At 41.7% G+C, this 18,009-nt stretch overlaps 1 protein-coding gene across 1 annotated transcript in view; it reads right to left on the bottom strand.

Moving 5' to 3' along the window:
- Positions 1 to 430: 430 nt before the first annotated feature.
- ELOVL5 (ELOVL fatty acid elongase 5) overlaps positions 431 to 18,009 on the bottom strand; it is a gene marked incomplete at its 5' end in the record, with an annotated part of 36,243 nt that continues 18,664 nt past the window's right edge. Inside the window, 7 exons of the mRNA XM_082480546.1 lie at positions 431 to 2,369; positions 4,040 to 4,174; positions 6,065 to 6,189; positions 7,730 to 7,901; positions 8,526 to 8,603; positions 15,591 to 15,778; positions 17,715 to 17,780. Of these exons, the coding sequence (XP_082336672.1) occupies positions 2,238 to 2,369; positions 4,040 to 4,174; positions 6,065 to 6,189; positions 7,730 to 7,901; positions 8,526 to 8,603; positions 15,591 to 15,778; positions 17,715 to 17,780 (896 nt within the window). The 3' untranslated portion in view covers positions 431 to 2,237. The remainder of the gene's footprint in view (positions 2,370 to 4,039; positions 4,175 to 6,064; positions 6,190 to 7,729; positions 7,902 to 8,525; positions 8,604 to 15,590; positions 15,779 to 17,714; positions 17,781 to 18,009) is intronic.

Genomic DNA, 18,009 nt, shown 5'->3' with positions numbered 1-18,009 from the left:
TCATAAATGATCACCGACGGGCAAGGGGAGCTAAAAGGCAATTGCAAAAATGCTCCCATTCAGGAGAGAGGTAGTATTGCCATTTTATAGACAGGATATCTGAGGCAGAAAGTCCTTCTCGGCCACGTTAAGCTTTGCTCCTGGCACTCATCGCCTCGGAGCCGTTTGGGCTGCTCCGCGTTCAGTGAGTCAGTAATCCCAGTGCGGGGTTTAATCCATCACACGAACAAGTAGTTCTACTGCCAGCCCAGGGAACAGCATTCACTAACAGCCAAAGGCTTCTGTAAGGAATTTGTTACCAAATCTCCGGTACGCTAAATTTCTCTGAATATCTGCAGCTGTCCTTCCACCACGACGGCTCCTCCTTGGCCTGACACAGGATGGGGCAATGCAATAAATCTGTACAAACCCACCAGCATTCAGGCAGAGATCATCAAAAGTGTTTTAATGATTAAACTATGTCAAACATTAACAATGTAGGTATATTCAGATGAGCCAAGGGTTTATTTCTAGCACATTTAGACAGCCTATTTTTGAACATTATAGCTGCTGTACTGAGCTATGTAAAGACTCTGCAAACCAGTACCTAGAAATGAAGACACGCACAAGCTTTGATAATGTAAACATAACAGACACTGTCTCCTTCAAAACAAGGAATGAAAACCCACAAGGCTAAAAGGAGAACTTATTAATTCCCTAAGAAATGTGCAAAAATTTTTAAAAAGGTTTAATTTAAAAAAAACAAATTAAACATGTTAAAACTGGCATTTATATAAATATCAAAAAACAAATAGTTAAACTTGAGCAATGACTAGCAGAATGTCTTGCACAATTCAATATTTCAGAGCTTAATGAATAAAATATTCATAAGCCAAACTCCACCACGGCAGATACCAGAATACCAGCAACAGATATTGGCTTGGCAACCGACTCCTCATACGTGCAAGGCAAGATTTTACAAGAAGGAGTAACTTTAACAAGCACTCAAACCAAATCCTCAGATAACAAGCCAAAACATTACCAGTGATACACACAACTCGCATTACAGAAACAGACATTTCCAGCACACTTCAGTAACACTTAAAAAACATTAGGTATGACTTAGACTGTTTAATTTTGCTTGTTTGGGAAAAAAACACGTTTGTGTTAGGCACATTTTAAAAATGAACATATGGTACATGAAGAACAGTACAGATACCAACTTAAATACAGACAATTCAATCAGAAAAGCATCTTTCTGTCTTCATTTTTAAATACACTTTCGGATATGTCACAGACTTAAACAGTAGCTCCTAAAATGTGGACATGGCTATGGTAATAACACTTGAAATTCTGCCAGTTTCCATATTAAAAACCACTCTTCATTTAGCATTTAATAATTCTCAGAAATCAGGAAAAAAAAAAAGAGAAAAAGAAAAAAAAAAGAGTAAAGAAAAGATGGGTCCACCCTGTATACACTCTAAACCTTAGAGACAATACTTAAGTCTTACTGGACTGTGTAAGCGCCAATTAATTTTACATTAGTGACACACTTCAAATAAAAAAATAAGATCTATTAAAAAGGTAAAGTAACTTTTCCATCTGGTTCGTGACTGTTGAGTCAGTTAAAGCCAAATATACAAAACTAAATGCGCCATTTCCAATTTCACTGTGTCGCGTAAGAGATACGTAACATGGTGTATCACGTACAGAACAGTAAAATGATCAATGGATTCTTTTAAATGACTTTTTAATAAAAAGTCAGTCAACTGAAAAGTTGAAACATACCCTAATTTTTAAACCAGTAATAAGCTTTGGGCCCTGCTTTTTAATTTAAGGCATGTGTGTTTATCTACCGAAACCAGCATCGTACAAATTACCTCTACAATCACATGCATGAACTAGAGTAAAAAAAATGGAGGTTTAGATTACAGTGTTTTCAAATTGTGAATCATAATTCAGCACCTATCATATTGACTAGTAAGGCAACAGCAGTGTCGGATACTACGATAATACTCCCTTCCACAGTCTATAGCGGGGTCAGTGACAGCCCAGAATTATTTTTAAACTTTAACCTACTTTTATGTTCTGCATACAGTTTCTAGGGTGTTTGCACTGGTTAAGTCCTACATAAATCACACTATTCTAGGCAGGAATAGTTACAGTAGCCATTAGAGTATTAGTGCACAACTCTTATTGTGCTTACAATCAGATGATTTTGTTGTTGGGGTTATCAAAATGCTTTTTCAGTTTGGTCTTCAATCCTTCCTTTGTTTCCTTTGTTTCACATTGTTCTCGAGGGAAGAAAAGCTGTTTGTGTACCCGTTCACAGTGGCCGTAGAGCCATTCTGATACTCTTTCCTCCTCGAGGATGCCTTCTTGTTGTAAGTCTAGAATATAAGGAAAGACACATGGTTTTGCTTAAATAGATATAAATAACCGCTTCCTCACAGTAACTCAAGAAACCCAAAAGTAAACTTGCATCCATCACTTTTAAAGGCCTCGTGACAGTGGCACAGTCTAACAAAGCTCTACCATTTTTTTGCGTATAAGGCTATACTATGCCTTTCATTCATCACTGCAAGAGAATTAGTTCACTGGAAAAGAAAAAGGCTTGATAGTATGATGGTAGCGTTGGTAGTGTTGCGTTAACAGTAAATTATGAACAAGGGAAACGATTTTATGAGCAGGCTGTGGCAGAAGAATATACTCGGAACGACAAGGGGGGAAGGAGGTTCGACGCACCGCAGGTGACCATCCCAAACAAAGCCAAGAGAAGTGGGTAAACAAGAACAGTGACGGAAGTTCAGAGACAGAAACGTGAAAGGAATTTGCACTGGCCAACACGGGAAGCAAAAACTAACAGGATCAGTGAGACTCAGGACACCAAAAAACATTTCAGAGTGAAAAAATATACATGAATTAGTCTTTGTCAAACGGGGTCAATTGCCTGACAAGAGCACGTTTCCCAAAATATGTGTGTGTGAAAGAAAGTTAAATGGTTAAAAGTTAAAATATGAGTAACATTGATGAAGAAAGTGCAGTAATATTTGGAATATACTATCACATTTAATTAGCACATTCATATGCAGCAAGTGATATGAACGATGGGACCGATTCTAAGAAGTACCGGAAGATGAGATAGGGCAGCCTGCTACGCTTCCCCTCACAAATCACTCTTACCAGACCCAAAATGCTCAAGTCTTTCAAGAGACATTTAAAATATATAACAGAGTTTGCTTGTTTGGGGGCAGTAGGCTGTGTTGGTCTGATTTTCTGAAGATGGGCACAAGTTAGAACATAGGAAGTTCTGTTCAAATACACGGAAACACTTCTTTACGGTGAGGGTGACAGAGCACTGGCACAGGCTGCCCAGGGAGGTTGTGGAGTCCCCTTCTCTGGAGCTTTCCAAGACCCGCCTGGATGCAGTCCTGAGTAATGTGCTCTGGCAATCCTGCTTTAGCAGGGGAGTTGGACTAGATGACCTCTAGAGGTCCCTTCCAACTCTGAAAACCCCGTGATTCTGTGATTCCGTGATGGGCACATCTTTGCACAGAGCCTGATTATGAACCGCTCAGAACAACACATACTGAGCCTGGATCTGTTCAGACATGAAATCAATTTTGTAGCAACACAACTCAAAACCACCAATTTTCCATATGGAAATAGAAACAAATGCCTGCAAAGGTCCCTTGTAAGAACAGTAATGAACAATTCCTTCGGGTGCTTCACAGGTTCACAGGCTGCTGTTTTATTTCAGACTGGAAAGCTCTTTCTCACATAAAGCTCTTCCCCTCTCTTATCTGCAGTTGAAATTGCATTAGTAAAACGCCTTTTTGTGCCACTGCTTACTGAAATTGCTAATCGTTCTGAATTACGGATACAAAACATCAGAAGATTTGAAGTTGGAGGGCAGACCATCAAGTATAGTACTTTAAGAACATATGCGTGTTACTGGGAGATAGCAAAAGGATATTTCAAGCATATCTTTCTGTAAACAGCTTTCCAATGAGATACAGCCAGCAGAATGCTACAAAGAGTTGACGAATATTACTTTTACCTGAATATAGAAATTTGTGAAGAGGATGATCAAAGAAATCATATAAGAAATCTGGAAATACAGCCACCCCTGAGGAAATGCACATGGCCAAACAACACCACAGCTGGTCTGGAAGATTGTCAGGACAAACTGAGTCTGGGGAGAGAGAAAAAAAAGAGAAATGGAGTACATTAATACAAGGAGGAAAAAAGCCATTAGTGACCAAAATCTCATTAGTTATTTCCAAACCGAGTCAAAAATATGTAATACTGTGCACTTGACAAGTTTATCTTCTTTGTCTTATTAACAGCGTAAACCTGAGTTAGCAGACATTTACTCAGGTTGTGGTATTCTGCTGTTTAAGTGTTTTCCTTTGATTAATGTTGTTCCATTTTAGATCATTAGAGTAATTTACGTAGACTTGATTTATGAATACACTAAGGAACAAAGACCCCCTTTTTCTTAGTGAGAGCTCACTGGGGTCTGACTCTACCATCCTAACAGAGCAGATCTGCATCTCACCGCTTCAGTTGCAAGAGCTCTGGGATTACTGGGTCTACACACAGGTCCTGTGATCCTCTCCCAGACAGGGACTGCCTGACATACGGCTCCAGTGTAAGAATTTTTGGGGTAAAGGCTGCAGGGCAGCCGGGGAGGCAGGGAGGAGAACCGGGGTTTAATTATCTTCAATTATCTCTTCTGGAAAACCCGAGCTTGGGCTTAAGTGCTGCAGAGGGCCTTCGGCAAAATTCATCCTTACGTGAAGGCTACCAGATTAGGGAATGTTTATTTAAAAAGGGAAAGACTGTTGTGTTCTGCGCTCTGCTGTTTTGCTGCCCTAACAGCTATGCATGCAGAGCAGGCAGGGGAGTGAAAGCAGCTATGACAATAGCCAGGGGAGCAACCGAAGCAACCAGACACTCGCACTCTGTAGCACTCAAACAACCAGGATGAAGAATAGAGCATAAATCTGGAAGGAAAAAAAAAAACAAAAACCAAACCACATAGCAATGCACCCCCCCCAACAATGATCCCCACTGCTACAATACTTAGCCTTCCTTCCAGAAGGAAGAGTGCTAAAAAACATAAAAGATTTTGAGAATCAACACTCCGAATTGCTGGCAGCAAATGTTATTCATTATCACCAGCAAATGTTAATAAATATATTCACAGCTAAGGGGGGTGGGGCACAGGGAAGATAACAAAAAAGTCTCTCTCAAGGCTTCAGTTTCCCCACCTACAAAATGGGGAAGACAGAACACCCATGTACATTTTCTTGTGGTGTTCTGACGTGTTATACACATTGAAACCCGTTTCTCGTGCAGTATCGCTACAGCATGTGTCATATTGCTTAATTTTCTTGTTCTTTTCACCTCCAGTACACAGCATTCGGACTTCATCACTGTACACACAGGAAACAATACAAATGGATGCAAGGAGTCCAACACAGAATTACAAGAGAAAAAAAATCTGCCCACTTAAAGTGCAGAAGGAGACCAGAAATATTGAACAGTTTTTAATAAACCATTTGCAACTGCATGCAAAAGTGAGACAGAAAAGCCATTGTCCTGCAGGACTAGAATGAAGGGCCTTGTTAGCTGTGGACTGCATTGCACTTGGTTTCTGGTCTGTCATCTCAACATCAGCCTGAGCAATCAAGTACAGTGAAGAACACGTCAGCTCAAGCAGGCTTGGAAGAAAAGCTTCTCCCTCCTCCCTGGCTAGTGAGTCCCAGAAAACCCAGCGCTGCTACTCTCAAACACATCTAGCCACACAACATGGGGAGGTGGAGAAGGATCCCGCTGATCTCAGCACTGATTCGTGTACACCACCAGTCCCCAGCTGCCCATCGCCCTGAAAACAGAGCGAACAGAGGTGCAGAAGCTGCATTTCTAAGGTGATTTAGGCATTTAAAGATGTAGAGGGCACCAGCCTTCATTCTCCCTTCTTCCACCCCCCCACCAAAATTCCCTAACTCAGTAAAGACAAGAGGACTCCATCACTCATACAAGAGTCTGCTGAAGCACTGAAGCGCTAATCACTCACCAGCTGCCCCTGAGTGATGTACTTCTTCCACCACAGATAAGGACGCATTGCTGGAACAGCAGACAATCCGTAGTAGGAGTACATGAGGACGTGGATAAAGCTGTTCAGTGTGGCACCAAAGTAAGCTAAAAAAAGGCGCAAAGGAAAAAGAACATACACTGCATTACCAGGAACACGCTGTTTCATGGAACCTTCAAAAATAACAAATTCAAAATGTTACTATTTAAAATATGATTTTTCTTAGAAGAAAGGCAAGAGATTCCCTCCTCCTCCCCAACCCCTGTTTGGTTTTTTTTTTTGCTCACCCAACGGAGTGGCTGAGCTGCTTTGCAGCTGTGCAGTTTCTACCAGCCTGCTGGTTTTGTTTCCTTGATTTATTCTTTTTCACATCTACATTCCGGCTTCTCAAGGGAACTGAGGAAGCTGATAGAAAGGAGGCACGTAAACATGCCCAACAATCGATAACTTCACCCATCTAACTTCAGGCTTATTTCACTTCCTTCCAGGCAGAAGCCTATTTTGTCATTTATAACCAAAAGCAGCAGATATCTTCAGAAACTGCACGTTCGCCATTCTATTTGTCCTTGTATACAGCACCTTCAGTCATTAAAGAAACTTTTAGCTAAACACCAAACTGCGTAGCACTGTGATGACCAAGCAGAACATAAAGCTTGGAAAGGAAGAAGAAAAACACATCACTAGAAATAGCCCAAAAGTATTTTCAAGACCACACAAACACAAGATAGACTCCAAGTATCTGCACTTTTGACTGTTGTATAAACAGGGATTGACTTCCCTGGAGGAGAATGTGGTTCCAGATGCACACTTTTTTATAAGTTCAGCATTACTCACTGTCGTGCTGACAACACGAAACAAATATGAGTTTCTATGTTGTTTGGCTCAGAAAGCAGACTCTTGAGCAACCCAGCCTCTCAGTCTGCACTGCCAGTCGTTCACATCCACTGGATTTGAAAAGGCTGCTCTTGGATGAGTGTTCAACAAAACCAGTATCTACAAACTGGACATCTGAACCACAACTAAGCCACGCTAATGCAGTTAGGAAACTAGATGTCGGCTAACAGCAATGAAATTAAAGAATCAAAGCAAGATAGCCAGAGGTTAGCAGGATTTAGACAAGAGAGACATGGAAATCTTCCACTTAAGATGTACTCGCTCGAGTTCATTAGCACTCAGGGGACAAGATTTTAATTGAAATCATTTGTTATGGCTACTGGTGTAATGGGATTAAATTAAGAAAGTAACATCTCAAGTGAACTTGACAGATACAGGGACGAGAGTCACTATTAGCCATCTTGCAGCTGAAACAAGCTTCTGGTCCTGACTCGGAAAAGAGTATTGTTTCATCAGAGGGTCTGCAAACACCACAAAAAAGGGAAAACAAGGTTGACAGGTATCAGACCTGCAGCTGATAAATGTCACGCTGTCAGGCAAATTCTGCAAACAACATTGGCGTGCCTTTTCTAGAGGCTCTGTGGGCAGTTTAATACCTGCAACTATCTGCAATAGCTGCAATTCAGCAAAGCGGCTTATTGTGGGACAGAACAAATCCTGCAGCTGAAGGTACCAGAGGTGTTTGGTTTGACCAAAAGAAAACCAAAACAGGGCACTTGTTGCAAGTGTTTCCCACCATAACCCAGTACTTACAGTGACCACAAGGCACCCAGTTCATAACAAACCACCAAATGTTCAGCATTGTTGCATGATGGTAGACATGCAGAACAGTGATCTGATGATTATTTTTCCGCAAAATGAAAAAGAAGGTATCCATGAACTCAATGAGTTTGGAGAAGTAGTACCACCACAGGACACGTATGATCTAGAAAGCAGGAAACAAGTTTTAGAAGCACATTGTGGGGCCTTTGATCCCTTTCACTAGCTAAGTAATTAAAATCCAGATTCTGTCCTGCACTACTTAGATCGAAGACACTGCTGAGATCGTCTGTAATGCTTCAGCCTCAGGTCTCTTCGCAGAAGATCTAGGTACAAACACATAGCTACAACTGAAAACAGGATGACAAAGACAGTTTTATGAGGCTATTGCTGTGTACCTGGGGTGTCCTGGGAGAAACAAGAAAATATTTAACCAGAGCTGGTCCTGCTGTGCTCTCTGTAAAGGAGAGGTCTGGACAGTGACCAGAAGAAATCATCACCCCATCTCAGAAAGAGAAGGGAAGTCACCACACGTAGTGGTTGGACACAGTCTGAAGACCGCGTCCATGTTTTTTGACCTGGGAACACCTGAAAAATCACTCACCAAAATACCAACCATGAACATATTGTAGATTAACTATCATGTTTGACAATGCATTGTCCGTTGTATTGCAAAAGAAGGAAAAAAGCATGCTGTTTGAACAAAATCTGCACAATCAATACTGTTCTGCTGTCCACTTACACACAAGCAATTTGAAACATTATTAGCCATAAATCTTAATTACGTTACCTTCATATCAGCTTCTCCTCCACTGTGCGTATCCTGACAGAAGAAATTGTATCCTCCTTCCCATACTCCCGTCACCAGCTGAGAAGATCAAAGAATAAAGTGTCATTTGGGGAGAAGGCTGCACCCCGCAGCACACGCAAACCTCGACAGACATCTGGGGTGCCCTTGAACCCCATGACACGAGTGTGGCATTAAGGTTCAATTCAAGCTCCAAGCAGGGATCAAACCATAGCAGAGGGTGAATTAACAAGTTCTTCCAATTGGGGTAGACCAGAATAAAAACAGGAGGCAGCATCTTATCCCCCACTTATCCCACATAGCGTGTGTCTGCCACAGTCATATTCCAGACAGATTCGTAAGAAATGTCTTTCCTTCTTGGATGATGATCTCGTTGGAGAAAGTGAGCGACCAAAGTAAAGTAAATGTTTTTTCCTTCTGATTATTTTTGGGAAAAAAAAAATAAATATATTTTTAAGAAATCTTATACACAGAGCTGACTACAACTTCTTGAACCGTTTAACAGAGCAAATGTTCGGCTTTGCTCTCCTTAGCAGCTAGCAACTGATGTTTTACTGTATTGCAATCCTTCAAGGCCTTTTTAAACAATTCACTCATCCCAAGTACATTACATCCTTCTCAGTACAAGTGACTTCTTCTGCAGGATACGCCGTTGCCTGCCTGACTTCCTGGCATAACAAATAACACCTCCAACATGACGGAATTCCTTCTAAGCGTAACGACCAGCTATTAATCACGAGAGGATGACAGGGAGCCTGTTGCCAAGGGGCTGGCTGAAACCTCTGGAGAAGCAAGAGGAAAGCTGGATGTCCATGTCCCACACTTTCACGGGTGGGAGATGGAGGGGCAGGTTGAGGGTGGGACGGGAGGAGGGAGCAGGTGCAAGGACAGGACCAAGGCCCCCCTTCAATATCGCAACAGGAGGGATCACTGGATGTTGTTTATAAAGATGTTTTTCCTCTTGGGAATAGCACGAGGAGAGGAGTAACAAAGTTAGATAATTCCCAAGAGAAAAAAAAAAAAAGAATTGTTAGGTATGCCAAAAAAACATTTTAAAGGCAGAAACAGATATCCTGCACCAGCAAGTTGTCCGTTTTCAGCCTTATCTATGCTCGAGCAGAATAAAAAAAAGCTTTGCAAGGCCACAGTGGAAAACTCTTTGTACCGTAAGTCATTAAAAATGATCACAGGACTACAATAACTGGTACGATTAAGTGCTGCTCAGAACTGTGAACAGGAAGTTAATTCTAAAACGTACAATAAAGATTATCACTTAACTATCTACCTTTTCCTAATGTTATTTCTTTCATGCCTCATTTTCCACCTAAATTAGCTTTTAAAATACCCAGTCAGCCTAGGTCATTATTTTTGACCTTCTGAAATAGAATTATTGCCACTATTTAGGAGAAAAAGAAAAAAAAAAGACATCTAGTTATATCCTAACATGTAGACCAGGAATTATCTCGTGTATTAGAGATAAATCAATACCGCTCTGCCACAGTGAGAGCGGGGCAGCCGTGCACATCTGTGGCAGACCCAAGCAATTTCTCCATCCAAGCAGCAAAGGGAAGGCAGACACAGGAGGACTCCTCTCCTGGCCGTGAAGCAGGCACGGCTGTGCAAAGCGCACCGGTTTCAAACTGGTACCCTGCTAAGGGACCAGCTATGTTCCAGAACAAGCCCTGCACCAAACCCGCTCTCAGGGCACCGAGGGAAAGCCCGTGAGGCTTCGTGACTGCCCACCAGTCCCTCAGACAGAAGATCGCATTGTGCTGCGATCACGTTGTTAAGAGCTTACAGATGTTTTCATACTGTTCTCAAAGTTCAAGGAAGTCTTAGGAATAGACGGATAATCACAATGTTTACATTGTAATTAATCCAAATATCATCCATCGCTAACACTGTGGTCCATAAACTTCTCCCAAGTAAAGGCTGGCATAGTGATACCCACAGAGCTCTCCCTGCAAGTGATACAGGTTCACTACCTAAATTGTAACCAAAAGTGTCTGGATGGGTCTCACCTCTCTGAAGGGCAAAGCCATCAGTGTGGCTATAGGTAGCTTCAGCTAAACCCAAGTACTCCCTTGTTTCCTCGAGAGCACATAATAACATGCTAGGAGCCACAGGGGTTTTAAAAGATAGAAGCAAAGCTACATTTGTAGGAAATGCTAATATCTTTTATCATATAAATAGTTAGTATAGTTACAAAAATAATTTAATCCCTCCCTTTCCAGGAGGAACTAAATGGTGAAAAGCTGTTACCGCTGCCCACAAACCTTTGCTTCGCTGCAACATACAACCCACAGAGATAATCCTTTTCCCAAGTTACCCTGCTGCTGTTTTGCCTGACAACAGTATTTTCTTGCACCCACAATACTTCCAGCACATGCTGGAAAGCTTCAGAAAACAAAACCAAGGGGCCACTCTGAGACCCGAAAACGAATGGTTCCCAGATGGCTCCGTTATGCATGGGGCTGGGCATACAAGAGGTACACAAGAGGTTCCACTTAAATTTGAGAAGAAACTTCTTCTCAGTGAGGGTGACAGAGCACTGGAACAGGCTGCCCAGGGAGGTTGTGGAGTCTCCTTCTCTGGAGACATTCAAAACTCGCCTGGACACCTTCCTGTGCAACCTCGTCTAGGTGTTCCTGCTCCGACAGGGGGATTGGACTAGATGATCTTTTGAGGTCCCTTCCAATCCCTAGCATACTGTCATACTGTGATACTGTGATACAGCAGCGGGGAGCGGCTCACATGCCACCTAGAAAGCAATAAACGAAGGTGTCACAAATTGCCAGCTAGTCATTTAAGTCATCGCTCACGCTTGTTGTGGTCTGCTTCCAGGGTGGCCAGAGTTCCTAACCCCCCCTTACAGCTACTGTAGAGCAGGTCTCAACCCGCCCAGCACTCCTCATCCTCCCAGCGATGGGCTGGTGGCTCCTCAGCCACCCCAGGCTTGGGACAACCTTTCCCTGCCCGCCGCCCCTAGGAAGTCCTTCATCTTCAGGTTGGCAGGAGCCCGGGCTGGCTAATGGCACTGCTGATGCACAACCACAGGCACATCTCTTGAGAAATGAACCTGTCTGCAAAAGGCTGACTATAATCATTTTCACCACAGTACGCAATTTTTAAATGACACAAAAAGAGACATCTCCTTCATAAGCCAATTAAAATGGTACTCAGAGTCATCATTAAATCCTTCGACTCTGGAGAAAACTCTGCAGCTCAAAGTTGCTTTTGTGCTCAAGCAACTCAACTTCCTTCTCCTGCACTGAAGTTTTCTTTAACGTTGCTTTCATTTGGTAATTCCATTGCTGAATTCTTTAAAATGCTTCTTTTATAAACTCTGCTACCAAAATAAACCAGCACACTAACACCAGTGGGACTGGGCTGTAGGAGAGACGTTACCGGGGAGGACTTTGTTTTCTTGTGATAAAACCAAAGCCTGAGACTCGCTGGAGAGGGGCAGATAAGGGACCCGGCACTGCATTGCGCTGTCAAGGCGTGATGGGTTTACAAGCTTCAAACCAGAGACAGATTAGAGTGAAAAGAAGCAGAAGTTCACAGGTTTGATCAAAGAAAGCTAATGCCGGCGGAGATAAGAAATTTTATCTTTACATGAATGCAGTCACCTCAGGACAGCGATAAGGGCTTTGGGACCTGTAGAGAAGGAAAGGGGAGAGGGAAGAGCAGCCTGACAGCGAGCTGCCACCGCCGCTCTGGTGCCACAGCACCTCTCCACCGAGTCCCCTCCTGCCTCAAACAGGCTGGGGCTCGCAGGATGCTTTTCCTACAGCATATGCACCACCTCCCTCAGGAAAATCGGAGACTTTTCTCAGGTAGATTCAGTAGGGAATAAATTTTTCAGATGAAGGAAAAAAAAGGACAGCAAGGAGACCACTTAAGAAAGTGAGCCGTCAGCACTGACCAGTTTTCTCAAACGGAAGTCCAGATCACTTGGCTACTTTTGCTAACAAACACCCAAATAAATAATTTATAGCAAGTACACACAGAAACTACTATCTTAAGAATGTCAAATAAGAGGTATAAGATACCTAGTGATTTTAAAATAAGGTTCTATTATATTACATCACTAGATGAAATGCTGCAAGTACACAATAGCTAGTTATATAAATCCTACAACGCAAAAAAATTTTTCCCCACTTTATTGCATACAGTCAGATGTAAAGGTCAGAAAACCACGTAGGTCATCTTTCTCATCCTAGTTGGGAGGATGCCTCACTTTAACATCTTGTTGTGGTCATATAATATTTAAATTGAGCTGTGGTGCTATGAATCATGACCCGAACCACCACAGCTATTACTCAGGGAAAAACTCCAGGGCAAGGTTTCAGGTGTATCATATGCAAGCTATTAGAGCAGCTTATTTTTAGACAGGCTACTAAACAAGTTCTTAAGTGGCGATGTTTTGACTTCCCTCAAACTAGAACTGAAAAACGTTTAGTCCAGCTGAAACTTAAAAGTGACAACAAGGAAGAGGGAGTTACATCTATTTTTTGAATGCTGCTCTTCACCACGTTATCTTAAAAGCGAGTACGTGTACTATAAAGTGCTCCTGATGTACAGCTAATCCTTCAAAGCCAAACTTCCACAACTGACGTGATGCGAGCGAGGGTGGGTACTGCCTGCTTTGCACTGACACAGGTGATTGCGGAGGCCCTACAGCCGGAGGAGCACATCCCTGGAGGTGCAGGAAGCTGATTTTTTTCCCCTGTCCCCTGTGCCATCGGCCCTCTCCCTGCAAACACCCAGCGCTGCGGTGTCCCGTCAGCACGGCTCGCTACTTGGCAGCATTTTTATGGGATCAGCCCCTTGTTGCAGAACATCACCTGCCCTCGCGTCTAGCTTCTAAGTGCTGCCAAACACATCTCTTTGCAACTATCGTGAGTTTAATAGTCCTCACAACACTGTAGCTTTGTGTGTTCCCATTTTATAAAGAGAAGGTATGTTTACAACAATACCAACACTTCCATATAGATAATGCAACATTACCAGCAATAGTCACTTTGATGTAAAGTGTTTTACTACCTACGAAGGAGAAACCTTAATATCCACTGTATTTTAGTTGTCTCATTCCTTCACAACATAGAAGTTATTCAGCTGGTTACAAGTACGAAGACTTCTTCAGCATACAATAAATACTCCTTTCTTGGTAATCAGTTCATTGTCAGCAAGAAAAAGGCATTTATAAGACCAACAGTTCAGATCTTTTCTATTGTTTAAATTTATCAGCAGGTTTTGTAACATGGCAGAATGTTCCAGTAATTTTCATTTGGAAACTATGAGTATTATTCCAAGTATTCAAGGAAAAAAGATTGGCTGTCCTGAGAGTTTTATCCACACTTAGTACAACTGAAGAAAAGTCTGCATTTTTAAGCCCTCAATAACATAACTGGAGGTTGAAAAAGCAGATTATTATACAATTATAAATAATATCTGCATAAAATAATGCAGATGATATACGTGAAGTCAAAACCAACACTACTTTTAGACAAATTAAACAGATCAACACACAATTTTTTCTGGATTATAACATTCTGACAGGGAGGTTAGAAATGTAAGCTCATCAAGAACACTAGTTGTTTCAAGTACGTACTGAATCCAAAACTGCTCCCACGGAGAATTAAGTATCAAAGTTCTTAATAAACCAACTCAGTAATTTTTGATTAGACAATTCAACTACACAAGGGAAATAATTTTAAATTTAAAATCACTTCCTATCTAAACGCTCACCTTGTAAAACACCATAGAATTAACTACAAACTTAAAGGAGAATTACAGCTTGCATATACTTCTAAGCAATTGTAAAAAAAAAAAATAAGAAAAAAAGAGATGAGTAGTTTTAGCTCTAGCTTGTAATCACATGTTAAAAGTAAAATCTTTCCTTACAGAAAGAAAAAACGCTTTTGGTTAAAAGAAAGCCAGAGTATTGTGTACATTAAAGCCACACACTCAATCATTTTCTGACCACATTCTTATTTGCACTTCAGTAGTTCTTCATTTTCACTTTAATACAAAACATAGAATTCCGAGTAAAAGCAGCTAAAGTGCTCTCTGGGAAGTGGAAAACTTTATACTGCCTAAATCTTTGTTTTGTTAGGAAAGAAAACAAGTCCACAGAAAGTCCAATTCAGTTTTAAATATATTTGTTTGTTCAGATCTTAACTTCCAAGAAGCAGATTAATCACAACAGCGTTGATGCATTTGTTTCAGCAAAACTAAGAGAACACAAGAGAGGCTATTGCAGGAGATGCAAAGAGTGCGTGCATGATTAAATACATTTAAATAAAACACATTTTGCACTCCAAATCAAGCCGTAGCTTTTCTACAAAGTACTTGGTCCAATCCACCAGCACAATCACATTGCACAGGACTTCTAGGCAAGAAGGAGTTACTGAAGGAGTAGCTGGGTTTGTGCTGAAAGACCAGGCCTTCCTGTGCCCTGAGCAACAGAAGCACATTCGAAACATTGCTAACCAAGGTCACAGAATCATAGGTTGGAAGGGACCTTGAAGATCATCTAGTTCCAACCCCCTGCCATGGGCAGGGACACCTCCCACCAGATCAGGTTGCTCAAAGCCCCATCCAACCCGGCCTTCAACACCTCCAGGGATGGGGCATCCACGACTTCTCTGCGCAATCTGTTCCAGTGCCTCACCACCCTCAGAGTGAAAAATTTCTTCCTAATATCTAATCTAAATCTCCCCTCTTCGAGATTGAAGCCATTTACCCCTCCTCCCATTACTACATGCCCTGTAAAAAATCCCTCTCCAGCCTTCTTGTAGGCGCCCTCGTAGGTCAGCACAGACATTTAAGACAAGGTTTGTTTCATACCATCCTTAGAGGTAACATTACAACTACGGTTTTCTCCCCTGAGAAGTGACACTGAAGAACGGTTACAGCATTTCTGCATTTGTTTCCCCCGGTTTCAGAGGCCTGTCCTCCTCAGAGACCCTTTTCAACTTAAACCAATATCATTAAAACAGATACTGCAAAATAGCCCCGACCCAACCCCTTTTCTCCTACCTCATAAAACATATACAGGGAAAGCAGCGTAAGTCCAAGGTTGTAGACCACTAGAATGCCCCTGCACGAGAACGGCTGCTTGTTCCGCATGTACTTTGGTCCTAGCCATACGATTAGTAAGTACAAGACTGAGAAGATAAAGGTAGGTGTATAGTTCTCCAGAAGAAGCCATCCTTTTACTCTGGGATCTGAAACAAACAAACAAAAGCATACAAACACTTAGATTTTGTAGGGGGAAGCCTTCAATGCATCCAGAAAAAGCTGTACCGAAAATGCTTCTAGCGCTGGAATACCAGAGAAAGACGAAGGAAGAGCAGCAAGCTCTTTTATTAAGGGCCACACTGCTAATTACAAACAACCTTCGCAAACAACATGATTTTAGTTATGCGGTTGTTAAAGACAGCAGAAATAATTCTCTTCCTAAGGCAAAAATATTCTTAAATCGTTACCGCTATTATTTTTAAATACTCATTACCATTCAGAATTGTCATCCATCTTGAATATCACAGATGAGCTTAAATTATAAAGAACAGCTTCAGTGACCCTCTCCCCCTTATTCTCCCTAAACCAACCTTTCCCAACAGTACACACCTTACTTCCTCACACAGCCGGCAGAGCCAAGAGTGAAGCAGATGATACCTTTGTGCTTATCGGTGGATGATCCTGACACTTATTTTCCAATCAATACTAACCCAGTCAGACTTACGTATGTGCTACTCAAAAGGATTAAATTTTGGAGTCCTTGTATGGGCAATACGACACAGAGCAGCGAATCCAGTCTGACTAACCAGGCCGGTTGGCAACACGTTGAAAAACACATAAACCCCCCAAAATGAGAGGGTTTCAGGGGAACACTTGAGACAAGTGCATGATCCTTCTGAACCACAACTGTGTTGACCATCCCCAGCAACAGCATGGCACTTCACTGCTCTCACTAAGGTGGGCCCAAAGGACTGAAACCAAGTTTACTAAACCATAAATGAACAACTCGAGTACTGCTGGCATTCATAGCCCTGCCTTAATTTTAAGGAGGTCATACGTGGATCCTGAATGTAAGAAATGTGGCCTTCAAATGTAGGTTGGGAAGTCGTTAAGAAAACTGGGGAATGGTTTGGATTCGCCACCTTCATGGTTCATTATTTTTGAGACATGGCACATATAGACCACACGCCAGCACATGCAATACAGTATAACAGAACATCCAGGCTAATTGGAATGGGTTTAGTAGGAAGAGGAGGGCAACAAGGGCACCGAGCTACTAAAAACAAACAGAAAAAACACTTTGAAGGATCAGCGGCTTGTTCCACCTGCTGCTGACTTTGTCCGGCGAGGAAGCAGCACCACCACTAGATTTTCACTGGGACAAAACAAAAAAGGTAGAAAAGATGCTACCAAAGCAACCAGAGGAATAAAGCACATGCTGCTGAGCAGGATTGCTATGCACACTCCATATGGGATGCTGACATTTAATTGCCCCTGGTCCGGACCAGGAGGAACGGGGCCATCCCTACCCTAGGTGGAAGCCCTCACCGTGAGGTCACTGCCTATCCTGGTCCCCCCGTCTCTCCCTTCCTCACAATGACCAGGACTGCTGTTCTCCGCCTGTAGACATTTTCCCAGTGAAAAAACTACCAAAACCATTGTTTCTTTAAAAAGAATGGTTTCAAAGACGCAATGCTTTCCACAAACTGTAGATTTTTTCAGTGAGAAATTCTCTAGTTATGAGGGCAAGAGTATTTTTATTTCATCAAATGCAAATTTTAAAAAGATTTTTTTTAATAGAAGCTATTATTAAATTCTAAAAAAACCCACCCTAAACAAGGCAGCAAAGATCTGCGTGAGGTAAGTTGTTCACTAAGACTAACAACATGAGCTTAACTGATGGTAAGAAGAACGTCTATGACCTATGATTGTCAGAGCTGAAAAATTACCAGCTTTTCAGGTCAAAAGATAAGAAGTATTGAATAGAATTTTTATTTATTACAGAATCATACATTTTGATGCTTTGCAGGTACTACAGAAAGTAGTCACCTTTCAATGTCAGGAGGTTAGAGGGAAGCTGTTTCTTATGCCCTAGTATCTGCACTTTAATATCTGTTTTATTTAATTTTTGACAAATCTTACCTCTGGGTCCAAGCCAAACATCAAGGTAGCTATTGATTGTTTTATCCAGAAGTTCCATTCTACAACCTACTGAAATGGAAAGAAGAGGAGAAAGTTAGTTCTTCAGCTCACAAAAATAGTTTAATCATCTGAATACCATCTGTTAGAGTTAACAAGGAAAATACTAACATGTAAAAATTGCAGCCACTGGTGTAAGAGCCGTATTTCCCACTGAAGTATTTAATCGTGGATCTAGATATACAGAAGCTTAAAATAACAAATTCAGATTAACCTGAAGTTCTTCTAATTCTGCATT

Source organism: Vanellus vanellus (assembly GCF_965231255.1).
Source record: "Vanellus vanellus genome assembly, chromosome: 3".
Lineage (NCBI taxonomy): Eukaryota > Metazoa > Chordata > Aves > Charadriiformes > Charadriidae > Vanellus > Vanellus vanellus.
Note: the sequence above shows the minus strand (reverse complement) of the source record. Positions and strands in the feature narration are given on the sequence as shown.